Source organism: Dromaius novaehollandiae, chromosome 2 (assembly GCF_036370855.1).
Source record: "Dromaius novaehollandiae isolate bDroNov1 chromosome 2, bDroNov1.hap1, whole genome shotgun sequence".
Classification (NCBI taxonomy): Eukaryota; Metazoa; Chordata; class Aves; order Casuariiformes; family Dromaiidae; genus Dromaius; species Dromaius novaehollandiae.
The window spans coordinates 98149283-98170847 of record NC_088099.1 but is presented as its reverse complement, the minus strand read 5'-3'; the positions used below and the strand labels follow the sequence as shown (position 1 = coordinate 98170847).

The following is a 21565-nucleotide window of genomic DNA, read 5'->3' as shown; positions in this document are numbered from 1 at the left end:
TATAACCAAAACAAACATCGCTGTCTGGGTGAGCCCACTGATGACCCTGAACTTGTAAAGTGCAAGTGAAGCCAAAATTTGTCTTTACTCATACAGAAATGGCTATTCAGGTAAGATTAGTGTGTTAATGTAATAGTACCTTTTTGCAATACTAAAGTAACATTTGTAGTTTATTTTGTAATAATTTCAAGGGTGATGATTTCTATTGTTCTCCTGTAGCAACACACCAACTGCAGGGTGTCACTGGTTAGATCCTGCTACAGACCCTGGCTTTCCATACACACGTTGTCTCAGCTACAACGACAAGCTGTGCTGTTGTGGCAGTGTTACGGGCATATGCTTATTACTAAGCAGTGAATTTGCAAGGAAAACTTCGTATTTGATCTTAGAAAGTATATGCACGCACATCTTTATTCCATCAGAAGAAAATATCCTGTGGTCCCTACTGTTAGTGAGAAAGATAAGAGGGACAGAGGATGGTATTGCTCAGTGTGTCTAGAGGTTCAGCTGAGAGGCAAGTTGCTTGTCCATGAAAGCTTATCTTTGCAGTTAGATAGACCCATCTTAATGACCTCATCTTCATATTGATTTACTGTAATTACTGATTCTGGTAAGAAGCAGAAAAGGTGTTGCATGCCTTTTTGTGAAAGCGCAACAGAAAAAATAAACTTGCTTCGAAATAAGTGCTGCCTGTAGGAAATGAAACCGTATTGAAAAGATTTCTTCTTATATGAATTCTCTGCAAATATTAAATATTTGTTTTTAAAATGGAAGTACATCCATATTTTCAGCAAAACCTGAAAGCATAGCAGACTTTATCCATTATCACACTTATAGCAACTGCTTAACAACAAAGGCCCCAGATTCTTAGATCTATTGAGTTGTCCGATTCTGCAGATTTCTTGGTTATTATCTTTAAAATCCTAAATCTGTTTCAGCCTCCCCATGGATTGAAAGGTTTGGCTGAAACGGACTTTTCTTTATTAAACGCCTATCCTCATCCAGAACCATGCAAGAAAAATATGATTCAAATGCAGTTTTGTGCTTGAAAAGGAGATGGCCGATCACACCCTTTCAAAGCACTGCAGTCACACTTCTCTGACTCACAGTTACACTGGGGTGAACTAGGCCCACACGTGTTATATGGTCATGGCAATATGGTGGGGGAATAGGACAAGAACAGGAGTTCTGGGCGCTTTTCCAGTGATAAATAGAGCGAGGGCATTTTTCTGCTTGCTGGAGACCATCAGCAAAATGGAAATAAGGAAAAAAGGGCAACTAAGAAAGTGCCTGTCGACTGGCTGCGCACGCTGGCCACCCTGGCAGAAAGGCCGGGCACGGGTGGCGGTCACGGGTGGCAGCCTCGCCCGGCTGTGCCCGACTGCGCTGCAAGTCCCGCAAAGAAGGGCGGCCGTTTCCTCTTCCAAATCGACTCTTTCCCCTGAAATAAGTGACAGGTCCCCGTGGTAACCAACCCCCTCCGTCGCCGCCCCGCAAGCTACTCCCCGGCCCGCCCGCGCGGCTCTTCTCGCCGCGGCTGCGCGCGAGCCACAGGACCAACCGTCGCCGCCGCTCGCGCCCGACGCAGGCCGGCGGGCGCCGACGTCACGCTGGTGTCACCCGAGTGTTTTCCCACGTGCCGTGCGCGCCGGAGGCGGAAGCGAGACGGCGGGGCGGCGCGTGCTCAGCGATGGCATCCCCGTAACGACGGCGGTTTTCCTTGCCCTCCCGCCTCCTTCCGTCGTCGGAACCGGGAGGCGCGGCCATGGCGAGGGGCCAGGCCGCTGCGGCCACGGCCGTGAGCGGCGGGAGGCGGGCGCTGCTGCTGCTGCGGGGGCCGCGCGGGGCGGACGGCGCCCGCCCGCCCCCCGCCGCCTCATGTGACCACTGCGCGCCCCCCTCCCCCGCGCGCCGCTGCCTCGGCGACTGGCAGCGTGCGGCCGTTACGGCCGTTGGCGGCAGCGCGCGGTGGGGGGGGCGCGGCGGCGCGGCCGGGGCTGGCGGCGGGCAGGGCGGGCCGCACGGCGAGCGCGGTGAGAGCCGGAGCGGCGGGGACCGGGGTGGGCAGCAGCCTGGGGAGCGCGTCTCGGAGACCGGGGGCTGGCGAGAGAGCACCTCTGCCCTCAGCAGCTTTTACAACTGGCTGTAGGGGTCGTTTTTAGGATAGTTCCCCTTCTCCCTCCCCTCCGTCCCCCCCTTCCCCCCCAAAAAACTGGTTATGTTTTAGTGATCTTTAAGGAGGACAGATAAAACACAGCTGTGTTTTGTGTCTAAGAGCTTTAGAATATAAGATACTTAGGACACAAAGTTCTGCCTCCTGATAACTTATATCATGTTCCATCTTTTATCTTTTCTGTCGATTAGTTCGTGTGCTGGCGTTGTTTCCCTGAATGCACCGTTTCTGTAATGCTGGTATTTGAGGAACATGTTTGTAATTCTTTCAATAACAGTTCATCTTTCCAGGTCCATCCAAACCAAAAACAGCTTCCCAAAATGTCTGAGTTGGAACTGTGCTGTCTTAGTTTTGCATGTAAATGTTAAATGTATTTTCTGTAAAACAGTGAACACCCAAATGCAGATGGCTACTTTCTGTCTAAGCAGCAACCAGTGAAGACTGACTCACTTTAATAAAGAATGGAAAGAGGCTGTGGGTTCAGTCTTCCGACCTATGAAGTGCCCACCACTGATGATGCTAATACATTAAAGGGACAACATTAAGACCCTGACATGTGGTGAGGTTCTTCCAGGATGTGATATTCCTGACAAATATATTAGAACTGCAGCAGTAGCATTGTATTCTATTTTCAAGCTCTTGTCCCTAGCACTTGGCACTCAGAAACCTTTAGTTTCAAGAAAGCTGTTGTGATAATCTGAATGTACATTATAATATTTAGTGAGAAATGAAAGAAATGAATTTCTTAGTTATTTGGAGTAGTAAGGAAACTCCTGGGAAACAGTTACATTGATTTAGTTTTCTTTCATAAAAATAGGTTTATATTTTGTTTATCTTTACAGATGTGAGCATCTCTGCACCATCATCTCTACAAAGCAAGGGGAATTTTTCCTTATTAGGAAATAGGAAGCTTTTTTTTGACACTCATGCACTGGTGTGCCTTTTGGAAGAAAATGGTAAATTTGCTAGAAATGTGTAACTATTTTTGATGTAACTTCATTAGTGGTATTTCAGTTTATGAAATTTGATTAATTACTTCTCCTTGACACCTAATGTTATAACTTCAGTTTTACAAAATGGTTTCTATAAATACTAGGTAAGAATATGCAGATTTTTTTCTTCTTTCAAAAGGATACTATAAACTTTATATAATGTTGATTGGAATCATTTATTATCCTATTGCTAATTAAAAATACTAAAGAAAAATTCAATTTTAAAATTTGAGAGTAAAGAAAGATTTCAAGGCAACACTTCAAGATGTATTAATTGAATTACTACATATTTAGTAGATAGCACCTTGAAAATGTGATGATGTGTTATGACAGGTTTGACTATAGATTATTATTATATAAAAATACAGCTCTTGGGATAGAATGTAGAATACTATATAAAATGCAGCATTTCTTATGCCAAAACATAAATAAGGAAACATTATTTTGGATCATGTTAATGTTATTGAGGTCAGACTCAGACTGAAGGTATATACAGCTGAGTTGGTTTCTAACAACTCACCATCCTTGAAAAGGAGGGGTCCCAGTTCCTTTCTCCAGCCATGTGATTTCATCTCTTTCCTTGTGCTAACCTAGTTCTCATGAAACTATCCAAATCTTCTTGCTTGACTAGTATTCTGAGAAGTTAGCTTAATGAGTTCACAGAGCAGTTCCATGAGCACCAGCACACATACAAAGCAGCAGGAGAAGGGGTGAGATGAGAGAGAGGAGCATCATCTCTTCCCCTTAGTGGTGGCAGCTATTAGATCAGCTCAGCTGTTGGAACTGACTCACTCTCAGACCCCATATGTGCTTTCTAACTCTTAACTGCTAGTTAATTTGAAACAGTTGTGCTTTTGCAACAGTCTTTGTAACAGTTAAAACCTGTTCATGACTTTTTTATGCTTTCTCCTACATTTAAAAAAAAAAAAAGGTGATAATATTTCTGGGGACTGTGTTTTACCCTTGGTTACTTGAACGCTGTGCTTGTTTACATGGTAACATTATTATATTAGTTCATAATGTATCCAGTTTAAAAGGACTTAAAAGGTTTTATAGGGACTCAGAGGCTGGTAGGCCTAAAACCAGAGCAGTTAGCTCTGTTTTGAATTGTTGGGGTTTGCATGTTTTCTGTGGTACTATTTATAGTATACTGAAGGTAAGTTTCTGCTCTTAAAGGTCAGAATTCCTGCTTATAGAAATAACTACATGTAAGAGACAAAATTCCATAATACTTCTAGAAAAATAATTTCCACCATGTTGTCTTGCTGGTGCTGTGATATTGCCATATATAGAAGCAGCTATACTATGTCACAGACAAAATTTTGGATGGAGGTACTTGGATGTACTGACTGGTTTTGAGGTTTTTTTTATTAGTGCTGGATAGAGAGGAGTATATTTTATTGTCTGTCATAAATGATGGTTTTTTAACCTAGTGATGAGTATTAGCAAGAGGTATCTCTGTAAACTGTCCAGGTTTAGGTTTTTCTAAATATTGCTGCATTTTGTTTTGCTTAGGGTTCACTACTCGGCAGTCGGAGGTCATTGTTTCTGCCTTAGTGAAAATTGTGAACACCAACCTGGATATGATTTACAAGGACATGGTCACCAAAGTACAACAGGTTAGCTCAAGAAGGTGGTGGATTTAAAACTAATCAAAACCTAGTATTCCTGCTAATGAAACATATCTTGGTATTTTATTTATTACCATCAGACACTATATTTCAAAAATCTGAAGGTGAAAAACAAGCATCCCTGTGTATCTCCTAGCTAATGAGTTTTGTCTTGAATTTATCAAATACATAAGGAAATGTTGTGGTGGATCTTGAAATGTAGCTATTGTGAGTTGGTACACAAACTACAGACGGTTTTTTTTATTTTCAGTTTTGCTGTAATTTAAAATAGAATTGGTAACAAGACTTTTAGACAGAAGTATGAGGTAGTACTCAATGCATGGATATGAATAGTTATAGCTCCTGTACATATTCTTTTGTAGATTGGTGATAAGGAAGTAGATTTACTCTCTGATTTTCCATCCTGTTATTTGGTCCTTTTTTATTTATCTCTTTTTGTCATCATTACATTCATATTGTATTAGAATTGAGTTGAATGCTTTTTCTTGTAGGATGCTTTTAAGACATGCTTGGTGTAGTTGTCTACATTGGTAACTTCCAGGAGCATATATATTTTGGATGCTAAGACTTAGATCTGTCGCTGTTTCCCTTGATGCATATGTTGTTCATGGTACACTCTACACCTACCCAGTACCTACATCGGGGTGGGAGGAAGTGAAGAAAAGTTGGCTGGAAATAGACTGATAATGCTGGGCATAAACAGAGATCCCACCTGACTGCCAGGAAATTGTGCAGACCTGAATTTAATTGTTAGCTTTGGTTTGTGAGGGAATGATTATTTTAATGAAAAATTGTGTCTGGAAGTAAGACCTCTTGTTCTAATATTGACTTTGATTTTTGGTGGACCTTTGTCAGATTGTACAAAGGTAGATCCAAATAAGGAATTGGACGTGACAGCGTTGAATGTTGCCGTGTCGAGCTTTTAGGCAGCTGGCTCCAGAAATTAAACTGAAGTTCAGAGTAAGAGACAATTCACCTCATGTGGAACTTGAGTATCTTGGAATGGGATTTACAATATCTAATATGCTTGAATTCTCTGATACCTAAGTAGTCAAACAGACAATGCTGACAAGAAAGATAGCTGAAGTACCACCTCTAGGGCTGTTGTATGAGTCTGTGATTCACAGTCCCAAGTCACCTTCTGAACATAGGCTTTTCACTCATTTCTTGGTAGCTGGGCCCCTCTCTTAAAACATGAGGAAAAGCAGCATCTGCCTTCATTACACAATAGTCTTGGCAGTCGGGCTTCTCATTACACCTTCCATCTAAGGAGGCTTCAGCCCATGCTTCGTAGCTCTTAGACTCCATGCGAAGCAGAAACAGGAGTGCTTCCTTCTGTGTCAAATTTGTTCCACAGTCCATCAAAGAATGTAATTTTAAAAGGGACCACTTATCCTGCGGTTGGTTGTATTTTACAATAAGCAGTCATTGCATCTCTACTTCTTTCTCTGCCCAGCCTTTTTTGAATGAAAGTAGTCATTTTCCCTGTGTTTTGTGCTGAATTAAGTGTTGTTGCTGGTGGTAGACATTCTCTGAGACTCTGCCAGATCAGGCCCTCAAGTGACTTTCTGCCATTAAGATTCAAATGAGTGCAGGTTTGTATGGTATACTAAGCCATGCAGCTCTGGCAAAACAGAAGCAGATCAGGAGGTGTGTATGAATTCCAAGCAACATGGTAAACCCATAGTTTGTCACAGCCTTTGAATACATAAGGGCTTATGCAAGCAGATGGTGAAGAGTGGAAAAGGGGTTATGTGGTGGGGTGTTTTTTCTTTTTAAGTATCTAAATTTCACATCACTCTTTGTGGATGTAGCTGTTACTGTTAGGCCTTAGTTGAGGATGCAAAAGATGAAGTGTTACATGGGTTAGATAAAGCCTTAGAAGAATATGTATGTACATTGGTAGAGTTGAGGAAGAGAAAGAATATAGAAGAGATTGTTCTCTGCCTTACTGAGGTCCATGAAGATGAGGAAGATGAAAAGTAGGCTGGAAACATCAGGGAACAAAAAGTACTGTCATGGACATTTCTCTTCTGTAGACTTTCTGTACTGTCTACTATGCTTACTTGTTTTTTTTTTTTTTTTCCTCCAGTGTTGTGGTCAGATAGCCTGGTGAGACATCTCCAAATGTCTCAAAAAATTATAACATTTGTAAGTTAGCATAGCATTTCCTGACAAAAGTGAAGTTAGAGTGCCATGTCAGGTTTGTAGTGTTACTCGTCAAGAATCTCAAGCAAGATGCTCTTTGTTAGAGGGAGGTGTTAAGAGAAGGGTGTTGCTGTTTGTATGTGAATGGTGTATGATCCAGAAGAATATCTACAGACCTTTGCGTCCTTGAAAGTTGCAAAGGCTACTTGTTTGTCTTCTGTCAGCTTATTGTAACAGACTGAGAAAAGCAATTAAAAGTGTGAGTATGGCACATTATGCTGCTTAGCTAAATAAAGAAGCAGTGAGCCCCCTCTCCTGGCAGGGCGAGGTGAGAAAGGGGGTAATTACAAAAGAGTGCATTTGCACTGGGGAATCTTGGCCTGAAAGCCAGCTTTCCTCATTTAGCCCAGGGACATCTCATCTGTTCCTGATGCCTCAGCTAGCTTAAGAATTTGAATACTTACCCGAGGAAACAGTTCCTTCCATTAATTGAGCCGTTCTACTGTGTTAGTACTGCTAATTTTGTCAAACATTACTAACTTTGAGCCTAACTTGCTTATTTGGTCACTTTGTCATAATATATCTTGTCTTCTGAAACTAAGATAATCAATCTAAAAATTGTTGGATTAAAACTGTCAGGGCATTAAAATAGCCAATCATATTTGTACACACAAATGAGAAAAAGCATTGTAGTTACAATATGACCTGAGTTTTTTGTTCTTCCTTTAAAGGAGATTGCTCTTCAACAAATAATGTCTCATATTGGTGGTGTGAAAAAGGATATGATTATTCTGGAAAAAAGTGAATTTTCAGCACTACGTTCAGAAAATGAGGTAAAAATCAGTATTCTGGAAAGTGCTAGTCTAGCACTTGTTTTATTTTTTTCTAAGGTGTGAAAAAGTATCTTGTTACCCCAGGGGTGGATACTGGGTCCAGTAGTGTTTAACCTGTCCGTTAATAACATTGACAGTGGGGCAGAGTGCACTCTCAGCAAGTTTGCAGAGGATACAAAACTGGCAGGAGCGACTGACACACCAGAGGGCTGTGCTGCCATTCACAGGGACCTTGACAGGCTGGAGAAAGGGGCAGAGAGGAACCTCCTGAAGTTCAACCCAGGGAAAGGCCAAGCCCTGCCCCTGGGGAGGAACAGCCCCCTGCACCAGCACCTGCTGGGGCCGACCGGCTGCAGAGCAGCTTGGCAGGGAAGGCCCTGGGGGACACCGAGCTGACCAGGAGGCAGCAACAGGCCCTTGCAGCAAAAGCAGCCAATGGCCTCTGGGGCTGCATTAAGGCAGAGCCTTGCCAGCAGGTGGAGGGAGGTGATCCTTCCCCTCTGCTCAGCCCTGGTGAGACCCACTGGGAGTGCTGAGTCCAGTGCTCAGCTCCTCAGTACAGGAGAGACAGGGACATAGTGGAGTGGGTTCAGTGAATGGCCGTGAAGATGATTAAGAGCTTGGACTATCTGTGATACAAGGAGAGGCTAAGAGAGCTGGGACTGTTTAGCTTGGAGAAGAGAAGGCTCAGGGGGTTCTTATCTATTTAGACAGATACCTGATGGGGGGGATTAAAGAAGATGGAGCCAGACTCTTCTCAGGGGTGCCCAGGGAAAAGACAAGAGGCAATGGGTGCAAGTTGAGTTACAAGAAATTCCATTTAAACATAAGAAAACCCTTTCTTAACGTAACGGTGGTCAAATACTGGAACAGGTTGCTCAGGAAGGCTGTGGATTCTCTGTCCTTGGAGGTTGTTTGGGGGTTTTTTTGCATGTTTTTGGTTTTTGTTTTTTTTTTTTTAAGTAAAAGGTTACCTTTTTCAATGACTTTATTTCATAAATTTATACATGTAGTTAGATGAACATAAACAAAAGAAGGTGGGTTAAAGGGATCTTTATAGAGGATAGGTTTTTAGTTCATTCATAATTAAATGAAACCATGTAGATAATCCACTTATTACTAAGGGAAGACTTAGTAGTAGAATTTTTAGACCATGTATTTTTTTTATATACAATATCAAAGTGTACTTTTTTTCCATCCTCCCAGAAAATAAAACTTGAACTCCTGCAGATAAAGAAGCAAGTCATGGTAAGATACTGTGCTAATATGGTTAAGAATTAACATCTATCTAGTTTGCTTTAAAAGATTGTTACTTTAAGATTTTAAGAGTTGTGCTTGGTTATTGTGGTATATAGGATACTGGAATTGCAAGTGATGATACACTAGGGACTGCAGCAAAGACAATTTGATGCATACTTAATGGTGCAAGAGCACTGTAAGCTCTACAAACAGTGAAGAAATTTCAACTGAAGATGTCTTGTCTTGCATGTTGTTAATTTAGATTCAGAAGGTGGTTGGTTGCCCTGTCATAGTTAAGGCTGAGTGAAGTTCTGCATTTAGGGCTGCTTATTAATGTAAAAATGCAAGGTATTTTCAAAATTATGGCACTTACTAATTGGTTATGGTATTCTTTTCTGAAGATTTAGCTCTCCAAGAATTTAAAGCAGCTTTTAAATGGCTTCTTAAAGAAGTTTGGTCCCATTTTTTGGGAGCAAATGACCTTAGAAAGAAAACAGACTCCTTGCAGGTAACTTACTGTATTGTGTACAGGTTCTTATTAGGTTTAATATCTGGTGTTTTGTTTCTGGTCTTTATGGTTTGCCTCTCCTAAATAATATTTCAAATAGACCTTTCTGCCATGAGAAACAACATTGTCTCAAAACCTATTCTTTCAATGGGTGTATAGTCATAAGCAGCCTTTGCACAGAAAGAAAAATTCTTGCAAAAGCAGCTGATTAAGATTGGAAACTGGGAAATATCATCAACTGTCTCTAGGGAATATAGACCTCTTACTTGAGAACAGCTGTTTACCATGTCACTCTCACCTAGAAGGATGGAACATCTTTCCTACACTAGGATTTTCCATGAATTTATCAAAATATGGATTTGTCCAGCTAACTGACAATGTGATCAAGTTCAGCCTAGCTTCCTCCTTGCCATTTCTTTCTTATTATCTTGAATTTTTCATTGTGGTGTTGTCTCTGAAAGGAGAATGTAGATTTCTCAGGGCTGATCATGTATTTTACATTGTGTTATAAATTGCTTAATGTATTTGTGCTTTTTGAATACAGTTTTAAAACGTTAGACATCTGATTTTTAGATTATAACTTATTTTATTGTTTTAGTTGCATTTGATTGGAGCTAGAGAAATCCACTGGTAGAACATCCAGAAATTTGAGTCATCTTTATATAAAAGCTAGATGTCTTTAAATTTTACTTTTAACAGTAAATATAAAGTGATTTGTCCTTGTGGTAACTGCATTTAGTCATTCTGTCTTTTAGAAGAAAGAACAGGTATGACATAATGTTGTGCGTTTGTTTAAAAAATTATTTCAGATTTCGTAATTTCACTAAATTGTAACATATCAAGTGTTGTAATGACATCTAATTGTAAAATCATTAAGTTCAAAAATGCTAAAATAGAAATTCCTTGAATGTAATTATTTTTGATAATAACTTAGTGAACTAGCTAACATTGGCCTACTTGAGAGATGCTTGCTTGTTTTTAATAGTAGAATTTCCTGGAACACTTACCAATCTTTTTCTTCTCCCACACATTCATCTGATGAGCAGTTTGCCTTATGACAAACTGTCAGCTGCCTGGAATTCCTACCGGGAGGTTGCGTTAAAATGGCAGCTGTCACTGAAAAAAGCAAGAATCACTTACAGCTATTCATAAAGTAAAACATGAATAAAAAGCTCTATGGTATCTTAAAAATACATATTGATTTTTAAAAATATAATAAAAATTTCCTAAGTTATATGATGTCTGTAGATTTTTCTAAAAGCCCTAAATGTGGTCCTTATAAACAGATATTTTCTTAACTGGAAAGTTTAGAAACTGCTATTTGAAGTTATTCTGAGCATCAAGATTGCTTCACGAAGTACAACTTACATGTGTAGGTAGGCATAGATTTCTAGAAATCTGTGCAAGTCATGGGATATATGAAGTATTCCTAGCATCTATGGAAGGATGTGCTGTCAATTTAACTTCTGTTCTCAGTGTTCTGATTTTAAAAGCAATTGTTAGTTTTCGATTCTGAGATCCCTTTCATCCTGTGGAACATGAGTATTTCCCTGGGGGAAGGATAGGAATACTTATGCTTTGGAAGAAGATGCACCTTAATTAGAGGGAAGCTTGATTCCTGAGATATGTAATGAAAGGCACAATTATTTGTCTCATGTATTTGCTTAGAGAGAATAGAGAGAAATTTTTGCTTGCTGATTTATCAGTTTTTTCCACTAGGATGAAATTACCAAAGTTCGTGCAGATAACAAGTTAAACCTCAACCTAGAGAAGAGCAGAGTAAAAGAACTGGTAAGTTTTGGTGGCGTTTTTCTAGAAACATCTAAACGTTGAGTAATCTTCAAATTTGGGTAAGAGCATCATTTTCTTATTAATCTCTAGTATCGTTCATCTTCAAGTTGATGTCAATCCAAGTTGCTTATCCATATGCTGCTGTAGTATAAAGTTGCATGTTTGTTTTTAGCATGTCTGCATATTTTGATATTGTTTTAACGCTGGGATTTATGAGGTACAGTTCAATATATTAGATTTTTATGTTTAAAAATGCTGACTAGTTGCCTGAAGTCTTTTTGTATTATTAGTATATCTTTGTTTTTCATACTGAATGAAGTTTAAACATTTCATTAAACTACCACCATTGAAGATACTTCATTTCCCCATAGCAAGAGAATTGCAGCATAGCTAGTTTGTAAAGTAATCCTATTGTGAAAATAATTGTAATTGATTTTATTGTAATTGGTATTGATTCAGATAGTTTTTAACTTTGAAATACCTGGTAGAACTGACTTGATGGGATCTTATATTAGAATAATGTAGAAGAGGAATTAGAAGATATACAGGTTTTTGCATTATATACAGCACTCTATTCCCATAGATCTTTCTTGAATAGTTTCTAGGTTCTCAAAGAAAATTGCATTATCTAAATCGTAGAGCATTTTAATAACACTTTTCTGTGGATTTTATTTCCTGTTCAATCACTTTTCACAGGTGCATAATGAAGAAGTAATATTTATCTCAAATCTAGGCAATAAGGACTGTGCAAGTACAATTCATCTCTCTTTTGCGCGTGTCCCTGAAAGTTATTCACAATGATTAGTTGAGGTAACAGCTGTGTCAGTGGTTTGGTATAATGTCTAACACCATTACCTATGGTAGATGCTTGAATAAGTACATTTTGAGCAGGTAAAAATCATTTTTAAAGGTTAATATTGTATGCAAACATTAAAAAACAAACAGAAAAACCCTTCACATGAAATGTATTAACTGTGTATATCATAAGCATTGCAATATCCTGGGCTTGCAAACCCTTTTTAAACCCATTTTACAGGTGATAAATTAGGGGGCACTTTTTTGTGTATTTATGTAGAATCCTGGAATCTGGACTCAGGCCATTGCTCGGAGCATTACGTTATATTGACTGCCTCCCAGGGAGAGCAAACTTTGTGCATGTCAGTCTTCGCTCTGAAAAAAGTTGACCTACTTTGTAGTGTGCCATACAACTATAGTTTAAGTCAAAATTATTCTTTTTTTTCCTTTTTTTCCCCACTTCAGTTGCCAGCTTTGCCATGCATGAACAGGAAAAGTGAAGATGAATGGGGAGCCGATTGTAGTGTGCATGTTGAGTTGGGGGGGGGAGACCTAACCTAGCATTTTGTGTAGTAGACAGAGCATTGCTATCATATTTACTTGGACATAAATGAGACTTATGACTGAATTTGTGGCTTTCCAAGAATAAAACTCAGGATAATTGATGGCCCACTGTGTATCTCTTACTAAAATGCTGTTCGGAAGAGAAATGTCCTAAGTTTAAATTAACTTAACTTGAAGCACTAAGTAAAATGTTCTTATTCTTCAGTACTGCTTGGAATAAGTACCAAAGGAGAATATCTTAATTGTTCAAGACTGAAGTGGGTGATTTTAAATGTTTTAAACTATACATGTTTTATCTTTTCATTGGTTCATACTTCTTCGTTTCCTAGAGAATCCTTCATTGCTTAATTTGCGTCTGTGCATGCAATGGTGATCTGCAGTGATACAGATGTGACTGAAAACTCTAAGTACAGTACAAAATTCCATATGTATTCATGTCTTCATGTGTTGCAGTGCCTCTAAGTTTGCTATTAAAAATATCAAGATGCATCTGACAATGGTGAATTTTCTCTGCCCTATGAAAAACACGTGGACTGTAGGGGACATCTCCCTGTTGAGCTTAAGGCTTTTTTCAACCTTGCCTTTCCACCTTTTTACATATTAGTGTTATTACATATGTGTGTTGATGCCTTGCAGCAAGAAAGTGTTTTTCATTCTCTTAAAGCTCACGTTAAAATCCTTGGGTCAGACCTAGAGAATTCTAGATACAAAGCAGAAGTTCAACAAGTCTAAACATCAAATAGAAGCTTGTAGAATGGAAATTATTCAGAAACATTATTTTTGGCTAACAGTATCTATTTAAGATAACTGATTAACTACTTCAATCCATTAAATTGTTTTAAATGTAATGCTTACTCTGATAGTGATCAGTTTATTAATATATTAAACAAGGTCCCGTTCTGATGTGAGTCTTCACCTCAGACATAATTTTTAAATTAGATTCTCTTGACATTATATCACTTTCAAAAATGTCTATTTATGTAAAATGTCTGAATTTCTTCTTTGTCCGTTTCTTCATTCTGGAGAATATAGGTACTGGTGTTTCATTAGTTGTAGACATGCTGTTATTTGGCTTTATAATGTAACATTTTCCACATTTGTAGCCTTCTGCTGTCTCTCAGCTTGATCTTTAGATCAATGAGAAGTCTCTAAGGAGGGTTTTTCAATGCTGAGGCATTTATGTTGATTAATATTAAAGTGGAATAAGCTTCCAGACTGGAAAAAAATAAAGTGACTTTCCAAATGAGAATGTCCACAGATGAGGTTATTGCTGTTTAACTGAGGATTCTGAGATGGGTGCCTTATGACCTTAATACTCTGCACTATAGACTGGCAGTTCAGCAGCTGTCTTACAAATAATTGAATTGCTCCAGTAGTGGGATAGGAGCCATTACAGATGTCAAGGTAAATCATGCCTTCTCATGAGTCAGAAACATAACCTGCCTTAAACCTGCCTCTTATTTCATTTGGATTTAACTTGCCTTGAACCCAAATAACCTTAACTTATAAATAAGCCACAACTTCTGCTGTTCCACAGATGAATGGCTTAACACGAGATGCAGACTTGGTGTATTTGATTGATACACAGGGAACATCATTAGAAAGTATTGTTCTGACCATCATTTCAAAGTTTCAAATGGTGAACAGATATGTTGGCTAAACATTTCTCTCATAGCTAAATTTAATATTTTAAAACTATACTCCCCTTACTGAAGACGGGGTAGTTTGATCTTGACATGTTTAAATTGTGTTTGTGTGCTCAATGGGTTAGTTAACTGTTTCAGAGTTATTGTTTAGAATTACAGGTCTTTGTTTTTCAGAAATGTACATCTGCCAACTTTTCCCCCCGCTGTTTATAAATACATGCAATTGTAGTAGATGCCTCTGATGGATTTATTCCACTTTACAGCTCAGAGGTGTGGTTAAAGATGTGTCTGTAAATTCTCTTTTCCCAAAGCATACCAGTCATTCTACAGTACTCTCTCTAAGAGTTGTCAGGAAACCAGTCTTGTTGGCCAGATTCAGCATTCTACAGAATTTGGAACCAAAGAACTACACTTTTAAGTATGTGAAAAAGTTAAGACAGTATCATGTTTTTAATCTTTTTTTTTTTTTTCCACCAGTATTCACTTAATGAAAGAAAACTACTCGAAATGAGGACAGAAATAGTGGAATTGGTAAGAACTTGGGAACTGATTATTAAATCATATAACAAATCTTCTTGTACTCGTATTATAGATCTGTTACTCTTTTTAAAATTGCTCATGTCTTTAGGCACTTAATAATGTACAATGACATTTTATACATTTATTTCCATATGTATTTCCATATCGGTAACTGTGCTACAAAAGAAAAAAGTTTTGTATATACTTTTAGATCCCTGCAGGTATGCATAAGCTATTCAGTGGTCATTTTGTTTTGAAACTTCATGCATATGGTATTTTCTCCAGATTGAATTAGAGTTTTACATTAGTTTTTTAAATTACTGATTTTTTTTCCCCATGTTTTATGAGACTGAAACAAATCGCTAGACTGATTTGGCTTCTTTATACAGGAATTTTTGTTAAGTTCTTCGTCTTCCTCCTGTTTCAGTTCTGTAGCGTAGGAATTACTCGTAGGAAGGTGACTAGCAGTAAATCATTAACTGATTCACAGTGTTTCAGTAGTGCTGATCTGAAAACATCAGCAACACAGCAGCTGTTGTTCTCAGTTTACATCTTTGATCTTTCAGTCTTTTCTGAGTAATAATTCCATCCCATTTTTTCCAGAAGTCCTGTCTTCTGTCATAATCAGATTTGGTATTTGTCTATCTGTTACTATTTTTGTGGTAGAATTCATTACAAGATAAAGACATACTTCTTAAATCAGAAGAGCAATTTTCAGTATTTGTAATGCCCCATAGATCTTCATGTTCCAATATATTTCTGTCACAAGAGGCTCTTAGTTATTGCTGATTAGGAAATCTATTATAATTGAGCAGTGACTTTAATCTGTCATTCGGCCCACCGATGTTAAAGTTAATGATTATGCTGCTAGATTGAGATAAGAAGGCAGCCAGTTCTGCCACTTTCTGGATGATGTGCTAGGGAAGGAGTAATCATATAAATTTGCCAAGTTCACCAAATTATCCAGTTCCTTGGATATAATCAACCAGGAAGGATCTCATTAGCTTTGAATGCAAATTAAGTACTTCATTAACATACATTTAAGGAGGAGCCAAAAATACAGCTTGAAGGAATAGGTTTAATTTCTAAATAAACTGGAAACTGTTCCAATCACGTCACTTTTTTTGCCTTGTTTTTTAGCACGCACAGCAAGATCGAGCTCTAACTCAAACAGACAGAAAAATAGACACAGAAGTTGCAGGTCTGAAGACAATGCTAGAATCACACAAACTGGACAATATTAAGTACTTAGCAGGTAAGAAATCTGAAAGTAGTATGTGATGGTGAAACTGTTAAACACTTAAATTTTGTTTGTGTAATTCTTGATAGAATATTTATAAAAATCCTGATTCAAAATATACTTAAAGTCTCAATTGCCATTAGTAGCATTATCCATGTACTTAACCCAGAGTAAGGTTCCTATGATCCACATCTTTATTTTGCGTGAACTTTGTCTATATGCTTTTTCCCTACTTTATGTTGTAATAATAGGATGTATGAGAAGTCTAAAAGCGTTACTGGCTCTCAACAAGGGTCAAAAAATTCTCCTGTGCCTGTCTTAAAAGTAGGGTATCTGATTAAGTACATTGAGCTGGGTTTGAAACATATAGTTTTTATAAAAGCAGCCTGGTGCATTTCCACAGTGGAGATCTATCTACAAACTGGAACATTTCAGCTTTTCTGACTGTTCAGCACCACACATTCTTAAAAACTTTGATTCTTCAAGCATGTGCATGAAAGAATACTATACACATTATGTCTCTATTATTGCTCCAGATAACTTTAATATTTTGACATTTTTTTTGTAGCTCTGACTAGTAATATGCAGTGCTACTAAATGAGCAGGTCTGCAGTAGAAAATTATTCTTCTGATTTAGAATTTTCATCATCCTTTGACAATGGGTTTTGTCACAGGTATAATCACATCTATTCACAATATGCTAGTTCAGGGATATCCTTTACAGAGAACCATAACTAGAAAATAAGAGGCAATGTATTAAAATAAGAGAAAGTTCCATTCCCTACCACCCCACCTCAGAAAGCATACTAAGTCTGCATGGAAATTGAAAAAAAAGTTTTGCATTGTATTTGAAGTGATCCTGTTGAAAACAATGGCAAAAAATCTTTTGCGTGGATATCTAGAAACCAAAAGTTGGGTTTGTTTCAGTAGAAATCTTGAAATTGCAAACTGATAAGCTTCAGCAAAAGACAGTTCATACTAACCTGTTTTTTAATATTTTACCGTGATTTAATAATTCTGTCTTCATTTCCTCACTACTACTATAACTTGCCATATTGATCTTATTTGGAATGGTAAGCAACCATGGGATTTTTTTTTCCCCAGCCTTTTGATAGTTTTTGCAGATCAGTTTTCCTGCACTTTTTTTCTTTTCTCCTTTGTCATTTTTGTGTCCCCTCCCCCAAATTGCTTACTCTGTGAATCAAAAACCTTTGTTCTGTGAATTTAAAACCTTATTTTCTTACGTGGGCGAGGGGTAGCTTTTACTGCCTTAGTACTGTAGCAAGATGCATACGTAGCTTTCTGAAGAAGTGTTCCAAGAGCGAACGATTTATTGTCCCCATTTTCCACCCCATTTTTGTTTTCTCTTTCAGGTTCAGTATTTACATGCCTTACTGTAGCACTGGGATTTTATCGTTTATGGATGTAATACAGCATCATTTTGGACTTGTACTGTCTTGCTTTCTGAAAACCAAGGAGGTTTTGTCTCTGCACTGACTTTAACCAAGTCTTTACTGTTTTATTTATTTTTTGTAAAGCAGACTATATTGAGAATGTAACCAAAGACGTGCCTAGAAACAAATTGTACATATATCTTACATATTTTGAAGTTTACCTCTGATTGAAGCATGATATATGCATTTCTGCTAACTTCTTCCTCTCTGAACTGCTGTACAGCTTGCTATTACAAAGTGTCATTTCAGTAGAGACTGGCATTCATACCAGTTGTATGGGGCTGCAGGATGTAGAGAAGAATCTGCTTGGAATTACGCTCCAGAGTCTATTCAGATGTGCTTGCCAGAGTCAGTTGCATGTGTTGGAATGGAATCTTGATTCTTAATGTAAAAGTGAAACTATACTTTTTGTGGCTTGGAGGCATTCTTGTGTAAGTAGGATTTGTGTTAACTGAATCATGCTTACTTCCCTCCTTCTAACGCTTGTTCATATACTATGATCAAATATTTGTTTTGCTGTTTTTATAACATTACAGTCATCTGTTTGTTTTCCAGATGACCGTCCAATCAATCATGTTTCATGAAAGAGTACTGTGTAATGATAGCAGTGCTTACTGCTATGTTTTGTCTGTAATATATTTGTAGAGTGTTTGGTAACTTGCCTTTGGTAGATATAAGTATCTAAAACTCATTCCATATGCTAATTGTTAACTTTACCACTATAATTAGAAGAGACGTTTGAAACGCAGTACAGTGCGTTGGTTGTGTTGTATTTTTACAGTTAAATGATACAAAGTATCTCTGGTGCTGCTTTCTTGATGGAAGGGAACTGGTGCTTCTAGAGAGGAAAGAGATTTTAACTGGTGGTTATGAAGCAGTGTCTTAGATCAGGGAACAGCTATACTGACAGTCTTCTGATTTAAAAAAAAAAGAGATAAAGGAAAAGAAATTCTCTTTGGTTCTTCAAATGTGGAACCTCATTAGTGATTATAAAGATGAAAGCAGTAATGGAGACCTGCAGGTATGCTTAATCTAGTTCTGAACAAGCCCATGAACTGGTTAAAGCAGCTTACAGGAATGGAGGAAAATGTCCAGTGTGTCCAGAAATCTGTCACTCTTCCACTGATGAAATGACTGCTTTGATAACAGAGCCACCATCTGTGTTTCTTCAATTAAGGGAAATTTCCTCTTCTTGCCCGCTCGTAGGCGAAGGGAGCAATCTATGCAGTAGTAATAAATGTTGTTAGAGCACAATCCTGGCTTTGCTTAATCAAAGTAAAGCTGTTTGGCTACTTTGCAACTGTACTGTATTAACGATTAAACTTTTTAATGGTTGGGAGTGCTATCTTCGATTATGTGCAAGTCAGGAGGAAGGGGTGGATACCTGTAACAAATCTAGACTGGCCTGAAATAAAGAATTTTGGATGTTTCTATAAAACATACTGAGTTTTCATTATAAAATGCCACTTTTTAAAAAGTATTTTGAATTTAATCTTTTTAAGGTAAATCACTGCTAAGATTACTTTTAACTAAGAATTAGTAGATGAACAACCACTATAACACTAAAAAGGAAAGAACTTTCAATGAGCAGTATAAAGAAAACTATTATTGCAAAATAACCATTTCTAACCTTACAGTCTCTCTAAAATGAATGTATCTGTCTATTCAGAATTATCAAGGGTTTAAGTTTAAAAATTTTTTTGTATTGACTTACAGTACTTGACACTTTTTTCAAATAGAGAAGCTTTAATTTAATGTTTGGAGTGATCTCAGTGTCGGTTCCCATCTTCTTGGGACAGATGGTTCTGTATATGTCTGTGTAATCAGTATATCTTTGCCTGTATGCGTGAACATCTGATAAATACTTGCTATAATAATTCTTTAGAACTGATTTTAAATGTGGGGTGCATTCTGCTAAAAATAGATGTTATACAAATAGATTTCTTTGTGGGGCTGGTAGAGGGAGGAAGTGGAAGAATATAGAACAGCATTGTCCTGGAAGTAGGAAAGTGTCCAAAAAACATCAATTTTGGTGACTGCTCCAAACAAGGAATAAAGTTAATATGTCATTCAGGAAAAGGACAATATAAATTAAACAAATCTGTAATTTCCAAGCCCCAAAAGTCTTAAAGTGCAGTGTACTTCTTACTGATGTCTTACGTACATAGAATGCAAAATCTTCTCTGATTTCTTCTTCGGATTTTTAAAGGTCAGTATCAGTAGTTAGTACTCTTTGTAATACAGTGCACCACATTTATTTGCACTAGCATTCCAAAAGGTAGAAAATCCCTGTGTGTATTTCTGAACATCTGATTCTTTCAAAACGGTATTTAAACCCAAAAGACTAGTTCTTTGGTACAGGTGAGAAACAAAAACATAGAACATACTGCTAAATTTCTCTTGAAAAGCAATAGTCGAAAGTGTCAAATAATTACTAAATTCATAACATAACCAGGAGGTTTTAAGTTAGCACTTTCCCAATTTTTTCCCATTTAAGACTTTTTTTCTGCATTATGCTGTTTATGTCTCTAGTCTGGTGTAAGTAGCAATTCTAACTCTACAGAAATAGTTTTCAGTTCCCTGACTTCAGATATTGGCTTCATATTTGCAGGACTTTTTTCAAAAGATGTAAGTGAAAAATAGATGGACTGTTTTCCCATAAAACCACTGCAGGTGTGAAAGTCTGTAGTAGCTCCCTCTTGGTTCAGAATGTATCTGTTCATTTCTTGCCTGGCCGGTTGAGGGAAGGGTATTAAAGACAACAAAATTTAATCTAGAAAAGTCAGATTTCTCAGACTGTCCCTAAGCTAGTGTACAGGGAGTGAGGATGCAGCTAAAGCTGAGCTCTAGCTCTGATTTGCTTTCTAGAGGAGCTCATCCCTCTGCTGAGAGCACCTAAGAGTAATTGTCTGCCTATGCTAAAACTAATTTTGTGAATATTCCTCCTGAAATTCCATGTTTAGACAGTTTCTCAGTGACCACAGGCTAGCAAAGACAGGAGGTTCTCTAAGGATGCATTTCCTTTTAGGGAGGGAGATTGACCATCATTGTTTTTGCTGCAAGTTGATCCTAAAGCTTCTCTTGTATTTTGGAGAATAAATAGAGGTCTAGAGTTCTTACAAAACTGTATTCAGTTGTAGCATATTAGCAGGAGTATACTGAATTTAGCTACTTTAGCCTGTCTTGCTTTCTCGCCTGTTTTTAGTTAAAATCTGAAAGGGAGCGGTCTTTTTCACTAGTAGGTATTAGCTAAATTGTTTACTTTAAGTGTTTCAGTATTATTGTTAAATTGCTTGCTGTTTAACCCCCTCGCTATTGGAAGTCTTGATTGTATCATTTATTTCCCAGCATGCTGTAGGAGTTGTACTAAAAACCATGAGTTGACAAATGGAAACATATTTTTAACGTATGTAAGAAACCTGCTTCAATCTCTCTACGCACAAATCTGTTTTGCATGTTAACAGCCGTACTTCTTTGATAAGCCTTATTCTGGTAGTTGAATATTCACTTAACTGATTTCTTCATAAACTGTGAAATCCTAGCTCCTTGCAGTTATTAATAACATTTCTATTGACTTTGGAGAATGCAGACTTTTACCTTCTAGAAATTCCAAGTCATAACACTTAAGTGATATCATGACAGTGATTTTTCTTCTTACTCTCGCTGCCATCTGTAGACCTGGCACAGGAGAACTGTTTTTTCAATCGGCAAAGTTAGCTGACTTCCTGTGACTAGTTCATTTTAACTACTGGTTGCAAGATGTGGGCAAGACTTACTTTTGCATCTCCCACTGAGTTTTCAGGGACTGAGTGGATTCTCTCTCTCTCTGTTTTTCCTTTTTATGATCAAAATTCTCTCTGCAGGACAACACAATATTGAACAAAAACTCCCATGGACAATATGATATTGAACAAAACTCCCATCCATATTTCGAGGAATAAGTACATTGTAAAACAATTTTTAAATGCTTATTGATATTTTAATATATTGGAACAAGTTATATTCTGAAATAAATTATTTCTTTATTGCATA

General features: G+C 37.8%; 1 protein-coding gene across 3 annotated transcripts; it reads left to right on the top strand.

Moving 5' to 3' along the window:
* Window positions 1–1668: 1668 nt before the first annotated feature.
* MCUR1 (mitochondrial calcium uniporter regulator 1) lies at window positions 1669–21563 on the top strand. Of its 3 annotated transcripts, none has more exons than XM_064506992.1 (9): window positions 1669–1798; window positions 3016–3129; window positions 4681–4784; window positions 7676–7777; window positions 8984–9025; window positions 11244–11315; window positions 14798–14851; window positions 15980–16094; window positions 17453–21563. In XM_064506992.1, exons 3-9 carry the CDS (start codon window positions 4749–4751, stop codon window positions 17506–17508), a joined length of 477 nt encoding a protein of 158 aa, XP_064363062.1. In that variant the 5' UTR covers window positions 1669–1798; window positions 3016–3129; window positions 4681–4748; the 3' UTR covers window positions 17509–21563. The 3 variants fall into 3 exon arrangements, with proteins under 3 accessions (XP_064363062.1, XP_064363061.1, XP_025968662.1); XM_064506991.1 differs by having other exon boundaries at window positions 1766–2033; XM_026112877.2 differs by lacking the exon at window positions 1669–1798 and adding an exon at window positions 2099–2732.
* The last annotated feature ends 2 nt before the right edge of the window (window positions 21564–21565 follow it).